The sequence below is a fragment of the Aythya marila genome, assembly GCF_965140915.1.
Source record: "Aythya marila genome assembly, chromosome: 25".
NCBI lineage: Eukaryota > Metazoa > Chordata > Aves > Anseriformes > Anatidae > Aythya > Aythya marila.
The window spans coordinates 3,402,897-3,411,874 of NC_139066.1; the positions used below are offsets into that span (position 1 = coordinate 3,402,897).

The 8,978-nt window shown below is 44.2% G+C and overlaps 1 protein-coding gene across 2 annotated transcripts in view; it reads left to right on the forward strand.

Moving 5' to 3' along the window:
• The window catches only part of MAP3K3 (mitogen-activated protein kinase kinase kinase 3), a 42,112-nt gene extending 33,492 nt beyond the window's left edge, over positions 1-8,620 (forward strand). For both annotated transcript variants that reach the window (XM_082779208.1, XM_082779209.1), the window contains exons 15-17: positions 210-339; positions 1,987-2,164; positions 4,609-8,620. In XM_082779208.1, coding sequence (XP_082635334.1) covers positions 210-339; positions 1,987-2,164; positions 4,609-4,837 — 537 coding nt within the window. In that variant the 3' untranslated portion in view covers positions 4,838-8,620. The remainder of the gene's footprint in view (positions 1-209; positions 340-1,986; positions 2,165-4,608) is intronic.
• Positions 8,621-8,978: the final 358 nt, after the last annotated feature.

An 8,978-nucleotide genomic window follows, 5' to 3' on the forward strand; every position in this document is an offset into this window, starting at 1 on the left:
GTAAAGCCAGCTCCTTGCTTTTCTCAAAATGGGCTTCATAGGGCAAGAAGTTCTGAGAGCCTCACAAAAGGGCTTTAGAAGAGGCTAGAATTCATTACTTGTGCTGGTTGGGTATATAACACAGTCGCAGCTCTGGGAATTGAATGGAGACTGCAAGATTTGTGGTTTGTCATTTCTTTGCCAATCTGTTCCGTTTGTTTTTGGTGCAGGGGTCAGTGAAAGACCAGCTGAAGGCGTATGGTGCTCTCACGGAAAACGTAACCCGGAAATACACTCGCCAGATTCTCGAAGGAGTCTCGTACCTTCACAGCAACATGATTGTGCACAGGGACATAAAGGGTGAGATGAGCTGGTGATTTATATATATAGCACATGCTAACGGAATTCGGGGGAAAAGAAGCCAAATGTTAAATATTCGGTATCCTGGTTGTGGCTTCTTACTATCGCTTTGCTCAGATATCCCTTTTTGTCTTATATCCTGTCCAGGTCTTAGGGATGGAGATATTCTGGGCTGGGCGAGGGAAGTTGGGCTGTTCTCTCTACAGGACCTGGGAGCGTGGCAGTTGGTCTTTGTAGTAAGGAAGACTGGAAGCCTCTAATTCTTAGGACTACTCAGCTGCAACTCCACCCCAGTAAAATGAGGTTAAGTTGCCACCTGACTTTCACTGCCCCCATAACACAAGTACATTTCCCTGTTGATTCCCCTCTAATTTCCTCTCTGACCAAAGTGCCATTTCTCAGCTGTTAAGCATACCACTTGCTGTCAGAGCTCAATGCCTGCTTTTGACAATCCTGCTTACCTCAGGCTCTTGTGACTTGTCTTTCCTGCTCCATGCAAGGAACCTCTCTAACTTTGCATATGAAACTTGCGTGATCGGTCCTTAGTTGTCCTCTTCCCAATATAACCTCATGGAGCCAGGCAGTCTCCTTAAGAGTTAATGTCAACAGATGTGGCAGACACCACACACATTTTTCTGTGCTCCAGAGGGACGGGAGTATTGCTCGCTGTAAGAAAAATATCTTCTTGTTCCTGCCTATAAATCTTCATTGCCTCCCCTGTAGGCTTGGCAAAGGGAAATGAGGTGCTGATTCTTGAATAACACCTTGTATATTGCTCGTGTGGTGCTCTTTACCAAATTATTTCCTACCAATGGATTATTCACTAGTCTGCACCCATCTTCCAGACCAAACTGTTCATTTGTCCCTAGGATGCTGGATCACCAGACTTGCTATTCCAAATTCAGCTCTCCCACTGGGGAAGAGGAGTGGTAAAGCCATCTCACAGCACAAATGCATTTTACTGGGGGGCAGGAGGAGTTCACCTGGGTATATACCAAATAATGGCAACAAAGGGTTCTTGAGCTTATTGCAGCTTTGGAGGAAGAATTGTTTTTGGTGTCTAAGCCTTAGTTTGTGTCCACACACAAGCTATCCTCTAAGTTTGCTTTTTTTTTCCTCTGTGTTTCATGTTCAGGACCTCTGACCAAGTGAAGTGGAGATTGACTTGTTTATTGTAGGAGTTCAAAGTGGTTTAATTAGGTACATCTGTTAACCATTGCTTTCTGGTCAGCTGGGTATATTCACCAAAGTAGTATCCAAATAAAATCCTTTTCTACACAGCCATGAACTATCTAAGCCATTGGCCTAGGGGCCCTGTATAGGCTGTCTGCGCTGTTTACAGGCAGTGTTAACAATGACAGTGCTGACTCAGCTCTCGTTTCCCCTCCCCCTTTGCTTCCTTGTGTTTTTCCCCTGAAGTTTTTCCCATTTGCAGCCATTAGCAGTTGGCTTGTCTACAGCCTGAAATAAAGAAATGATGTTTAGCAGGTCACCTGAGGCTTAACAGGGTTGAAAGCCATACCATGAGCATGGGTATTTCTGGGCTGGATATCAGCTTCGTAGGCTGCAGATCCAACAGCTGGATTGCATGAAAACATCTGTCTCGATTCTTTCTTTTTTTTTTTCCCCCTTCTTTCTTTTGTCCAGGAGCCAATATTCTCCGTGACTCTGCTGGGAATGTGAAGCTTGGGGACTTTGGGGCCAGCAAACGGCTGCAGACAATCTGTATGTCTGGAACAGGCATCCGCTCTGTCACTGGCACACCGTACTGGATGAGCCCAGAGGTGATCAGCGGAGAGGGCTATGGAAGAAAAGCAGACGTATGGTGAGGGATCGACTTTCTTTCTGTCAATCAATTTAGAGCTTTTCTGGAGTGAGATTATAGAGATATATACCTTATCCCTAAGATAATAGGCATACACATCCTGTTATCCCTATATATCCAAATTCAGATTTCATCTGGATCAAAAGTGCGAGCAGTTTAAGGTGAACTTAAGAAGTTGGTTTGAACTTAAGACATGACCTGCTGCAGGCTGAGCTGTGCAATGTCAACACACAAGTGCCCATTTAGTGTTTCCATAACAATTTCCATTCGTTCCTCCCTCGAACTGATAGCCAGTTCCCTAACTTTCTGGTGCGAGGTTTCCACCCTTCTTATATCCCTTATGTTGATAAGAGACCGAAGTTTGTTTGGGGAGAGTCCATTCATTTTGTTTTAAAATGAGAGGTATGCTTATAACCCTGGAATTGAACAGAATTTGAGTATGTTGACAAAGCTTTAAAGGAAAGATGCCCGAACCTGGAATAACACACAAGGTACAGGTCAGATCAGAGGTGATCTGAAGCATGCATGAGTGGAAACTGTAGCCATGCTATTATTGGCATAGCCAAGAAACGGCCTTTTTCGAAAGGCAAAAGAAAATGGTCCTGTGTCAAAATGTTAGTTTTGGAGGCTTTAAAAAGGTGAGATTATAAAACCAAGCTAAACGACAGCAACAAAAAGTAAGTTTGTGTCTCAACAGTAAAGCAAGGCCTGTGCTATTTCCCATACAAGCAGCGAGTGGAAACAGAGCTGAAATTTTCTCATATGCAAAGAGTTAAGTTCTGCATAGTCTCCCAGTTGGGATGCTTTGGGAGAGAACGGAGCACGTGCCCTTCCCCCTGGATTGCTGCAGTTGTGGATTTCCTCTTGGTGCTGACATCGGTCCATTCCCATCAAAGAGACGCTGCCGTTGGCTGGGCTCCAGTTCCTACAATCCCCATCGTTATTTAGGGGGGTCAGAATTTTCCAGCGCAATGTTAGTCCCAGGGTGGATGCGTATGGCCAAGAGGCTCAAAGACGTAACAAATCTAGCCACCTGGCTTTCTGCCACTGCTGCAGGCCCCTCTCCAATTTTCTTTTTCCTAAATAGCAGAATATGTGAGCTATTTGTTATTGCTGGAGTGACTTGACATGAAAAACATTCCTGCTGTTTGCTGAATATCTTAAAGAAACCGGATCTGCTTAAACGGTATAAATCAGTCTAAACAATAATATATCCCTGCTTGCTCTTGAGCAAACCCCCAGCACTTCAGCACACATGGTTTGCATTTTCTGTACTCTCTTCAAGTAAGTCTTAAATGGCTGGAAACCAGTGTAAAATTTTCACGTTGGAGTTTTAAACCTTGTCAAGAAGTCGTTTCTTGCATATTCACTGGGTTTAATTCCTTTCCTTCCTTGTCTTGGCAATTGTTGCAGGTCTGCCTCTGAAAATGTCTTTTCTTTGCATTTCACTTCAAAAGAAGGTGTAGTTTAAAGGTAGAAGAAGCAATTTTGCTTTTTTAATGGAACAGTGTGATCAGAACACAAAACTGCATGTTCGATGTTCATTAGCTGCCTTTCCTTAATCTGTGGCCTTGAGGAAGCAATCAGTCCTTTTTGTACAAAAAAAAAGGGTCACTGCTGTACTACAGAAACCTGTGAAAGTATCGGTGTCACACTCACTTCAGAAAGGTGGCTAAGCCGTGTCTGTCCTCATAATCACGTTCTTCCCTTGAATCACTGCACAGAGCCCCATTATAACTTCACTCGTTGTTTTTCCCTAACGTATCGATGCATCTGCCCTACTGGCATCTTAATTCGCTGCCTTTTCAGTTTGGAGCTGTTAAGATTTTAATTACTTTTTGACTGTGGCAGATGCTTGGTGTCTTACGGAGATGTGAGCTTTCTCATGTGGGTATTCTGAGGAAGAGCAATGAAAAGGGGTTTTGCCAAAATGGCTTTGTGGGGTCAACCAGCTGTGATTCACTGGACCTTAGCTCAAAGTCAGTTTTCTGCCCTGCAACCCAGCAAGTGCGTTTGAGATAGCAGCAGCAGCACCTGAAATACCACTGAGGTCCAACAACAGCTTCAGGGGCATTTTGTGTGCACCTCTTGTCCCCCGTTGTTAATACAAATGTTTCCTGAGAGTAGAATTTGGGCGAAGGAGAGCCGGACAGATGGCGCTTCGCAGTTCTCAGAGCAGCAAGAACCCAGAGGAAACCAGGCTCCCTGTCTCAGCACTTTATTGCTAGGCTGCCAGCGGTAAAAGCAGCGATGCTGGCAGATCTGGCTGTGGATCTGTGCACACATGGCGTTTGCTGAGCACAAAGCCATTTTATAGCATTTTCAGGGCAGAGCTGTACCTTGGTACAGCCTGTTTGGAAGTTCTCTCTGAACACTGAGCGTTATTGTGGCAGTTGGTTCTCACTTCTTTTTTTTTTTTTTTTTTTTCCTGTCTGCCTTTCCAGGAGCCTCGCTTGTACTGTTGTGGAAATGCTGACGGAGAAACCACCCTGGGCAGAGTACGAAGCCATGGCAGCCATCTTCAAGATTGCCACCCAGCCAACCAACCCCCAGCTCCCTTCCCACATATCAGAACATTGCCGGGACTTTCTAAAGCAAATCTTTGTGGAAGCCAGGCACAGACCCTCTGCTGAAGAGCTGCTCAGACACCAGTTTGCACAGCTCCAGTACTGAATTACCTCCCTCGCTCGCAGCTCCTGCTGGGCTTTCGGTGCCCCGCCTGGTCTAGTTGCAACTGCCCGTCGTGGTGCTGCATCTTCAAAATGCCAACTCAGCTGTCCTAGTCCTTTGGGGAATTTATGCCAGGGAACCTAGGGTCTGCCCTCGTGCCTGATACCTTTGTTTGCTGGACTAATGTTTGTTCTACCGACAGCTGTCCGAACAGAGCTGCATTTTTGCCCTAGTTACCTTGATGTGAAGCTGTAGCTGGCTGCATGTTTTCTGCAGGCCCAAGAGTGGGAATCTACGAAGTGTCTCGCCGGTTGAACCTAGAAGAAATCTGAACCAAAGTGGGAACTGGAAGAGCTACACTGTTCAGAAACGTGCAATGGCTACCCAGACCAGCTTTCTCCAAGTGGCTCCTCGTGTGGGTCACTGCTTTCCAGACTTCTGGGGCTTTAGAGGCATCTATAGTACATGAATCCAGCAAAAAGCCATGTGTCATTGAGCATGCGCTCACTATATTATATATTTTTCTCCTTAAGTATTCAGCATCTGAAGGTGTTCAGAAAATATTGATTCAAAAGTATGTGAATAGTGTTATTTTATAATGAAACCATGGATTTGGGGGTGGGGGTGAGGGAGGTCTTTCTAGCTAAATGTCAGGATAATCAGAAAAGTTTCAGCAGAATGCAATCACTCTAGGGCCTAAGGCAAGGGCTCTCCCACTGACGTTAGAAAAATCCGGAGCTTGATTTCCAAGGCTTGATCTGTCCTAGCATTCAGGCAGTGCTGGTAAGCTTGTGTCCTCGTAGCCAACAAATCTGTGTCCCTGGTTCATCTCCCTGAGACTGTTGGGTCTAAACAAATCCCTTGTGGAAGGGAGATGTGCAGAACAGCTTTGTGTTGTACCTATCTTTTTGGCTGGTAACTTTTTACCATCCCTTAAACCAAAGATAGTTTACCTGGTGTCCAGGAATGTACTTCAGGAAAAGCTTACGAGTTTCTTTGATGGCCTGGCCCAATGGAAAATTAAGAAAATAGGTTGCTGTTTTTTCACGGGGAGAATTTGCTGGACACTAGTTTTACTTGTGCACAGTAAGCTAGAGTCGAGGTGAACCCTTCAGTGAGTGTTTTGTTTTACAGGTGTGCAAGTGTTCATTTAAGGTTTCCATAAAATATTTTGGTCCTATTTAAGTAAGTTTTTGTACAAATTAAGTAAACGGTGAAACAAAGAGAACACTTGTAATGGTAGCATATTTGTGAAACCAGACAAGAGAGTTGCAGAGATCCCCAGACAGGTACCAGCAAGATCTATCCAAGTCATTCTGCATTTGAAGTGTTCTACATCTCTGGTAGCAGATTTCCTGATGGGGCACCCACAGTCCTTATTTCATGTAGAAGAGCAGCAGTTTTTAAGTGCTGGGGATTCTTGGTTAATTAATATGTTTTCAGTGTGAAATGAAACTAAGAGAAGAAAGCACACTGCTAGCTCAAATATTGCTTTATAGAGCAACATCAGAGGTGTTCTGCTCTTGTATTGGAAACCACATTATCGGTCCACATGCCTCCCCCTCCCCTCCTTAAAAAAAAAAAAAAAAGAACATCACTTTCCTAATGAAGTAAAATTAACAGGAGTTCATTTTAAGTGAAAGCTCTTAGCAGGATAAGGCAAGTTTTAATGAAACCAAGCTCCTTAAACACTCAACAAATAATATGTGAAATTAGAAGAGGGAACTAAAAAGAAGAAAAGCCCTGAAAGGCTTTAACAATCTGACGTGGTTTTTCTGTGCCGAACTCAGAGCAATGTGTAATCAGTGAAAGAAAGCTAGTGTTGGTTTCCCTTTTGGCTCTCCTGCACCACTACAAGGATGCACTGTTTAGGGTGCAGGCACTTAGGGGGATTTATTTTTTTTTTTTAAATGAAAGCCCTTGTTCTATAATTTATTTAATTCTAGTGAGAGCACTTCTATTGATCTCTTTAAAATCTGGATCTTGACTCCAAATTGTCCAGACACATGGCCTGACTTTTGGCCTGCACTTCACTGTCGCTTGCACCAGAGGAAGGTGAGGGCGTAACACTACTGTTCTGTTCGGGGGAGCCTTTTTCACCACTTTGCTGTGGCGTAAATGGCTGCGTATGCTGCAGAGGGATGTGAAATCCTTCCCGTAGTCTCGACAGAAGTAGGGTGGTCAGCACTCCTGTGGGGCCCGGTAGCACTCTTCAAGCCTTGCAACTAGCACCTGAACGTACCAAAGATTGGAATCTTTTATTTTTCACACTTGAACCCGCAGGCGTAAAGCAGCGACCTAGACTGCAGTGATGCTGTCCGTGTAGGTTTCTCTGTACCCTCGGCTTGTCCTCACCAAATCGAGACCTCCTTCCATGGTCTTTCCTTGCCATCCCACGCATCGTGTCTTGGGAGAATAGGGCATGAGGAAACGGTGTCACTTTTAATGTTTCGAAGCAACTAAATCCTCAGGATCTGTTGTGGCTTTTACCTCATACGCGGCATGGAAGGCTGTGCCAGAGCAGAGCAAAGAGCGTCGTGGGCTGATGGGCTCAGTCCTTTCCCCGCCAGAGCTTCTGGGCCTTCCCACCACCTATGCTGAGATGTGCCTACTCTGTATACACTTGTATTCCAGTCTGTAGGAAGGGAAGTCAATAGCAATTGTACAGTGACAAGAGAACATGGGGTGCCAGCTTGGACTTCTTGTATTCCAGTACCTGACCCAATGCCACCCGTTCGGCACAGGAACAAGCCAAAGCATTACTTGTATGTTTGGAGATGCACTTTTATGAATGTAGTTTATATCGCTCTTTTTTAGCTCTTTTTACATCATGTAAACGGTGATGCCTCATACTTTTTTTTTTTTATTTATATCGTAAAAGATCATATTTGGTGATTTTTATATATATCGACTCGACTGTTACGGGGTAGGGGGGAGGATGGGAAATTAATTTGACGCCTTTATGAATTTAAAAAGGAAAAAAAAGCAGCTGGTTTTGCAGAGAATTTGCTGATGGTTTATAACAAGTAGAGCCAAGCCAAAATGCGTTCTTTGTTTCCTCACAGCTTTCTTGATTATGGAAAAGGAAGATCACGATTCCTAAGTCCACAGCTATAGCAAATAAACACGGAGCCAGCATTTATACTGTGGTCTCCTTATACAGCCCCAACATCAAAAAAGTTTCAAGTGGACATAAATGTAATTATACCTCTAAATTGAATCACATCTGGCCTCTTTATCCTGGCAGAATTGGAAAAAAAAAATGGGGATAAACTTGTTTAGGGGAGAGCAGAGGAGGGAGTGCCAGGCTAACAAAAAGCTGTTGTGTCCATTTCAAATGTCATTTTGTGTTTTCAGCTCTTCCTTCCTGGGAGGCAGATACAGTGAATATTTAGTATCGCAATTCTTGATGGAAGGTGCTGCAAAAGTGGAGAAAATTCTGTGTAAAATAATATAGGAGTGTTACTATCCTGAAATAGTTGTGAGTCTGAGCAGGAAAATGTCTGATTCCCATCAGAGAGGAGCTTGAGGGAATGGGGACTGTGGCTATCCGTGAGCTTGTTAGGAAGCAAACTATTGGCATTTTGGTCTTGGTGTGACGATTCTGTGCATTCCAGGTTACCAGCTTCTTCTCCACTACATCTGGTCTTTGCCTATTCTAATTGCTGTAGGTTGCAGCACTTTGGATTTTTTCACATTTTTGGAGTTGTATTCCAAAGAACTTGAAGATGCTCCAAAGAGGTTCCTTTGCCATTAATTACCAAAACAAATCAACCCAAAGGGAAATTGGTACCTGCTCAGGTGTCACATGTTATTTCCAAGTGCCAAGAGAGCCAGGATAACTTGTGAAACCTCAGTAACTCTATCCCTGCTGTACAGGCTTTCACTGGTAGGCAGAGGCACATTTAAAGCTGTGCAGGGACAGCTGAATGAGATCCCAGTGACTGGTTATTAGGTTCATAGCTGCTGGGTGGAAAGGTTTTATGTATTTGAATATGTACAGGCCTGTGGCTGTCACCTTGGTACCTGCCCTTGGAGCTGGGAGTATTCAGTCTGTCTAATATTCAGAGGAAAGATTGGTGTTGTCTGTGGTTTAATGGTGTTTGGGCTTCAGCCCTCTAAACCCCAACCTTGTTCAGGAGCA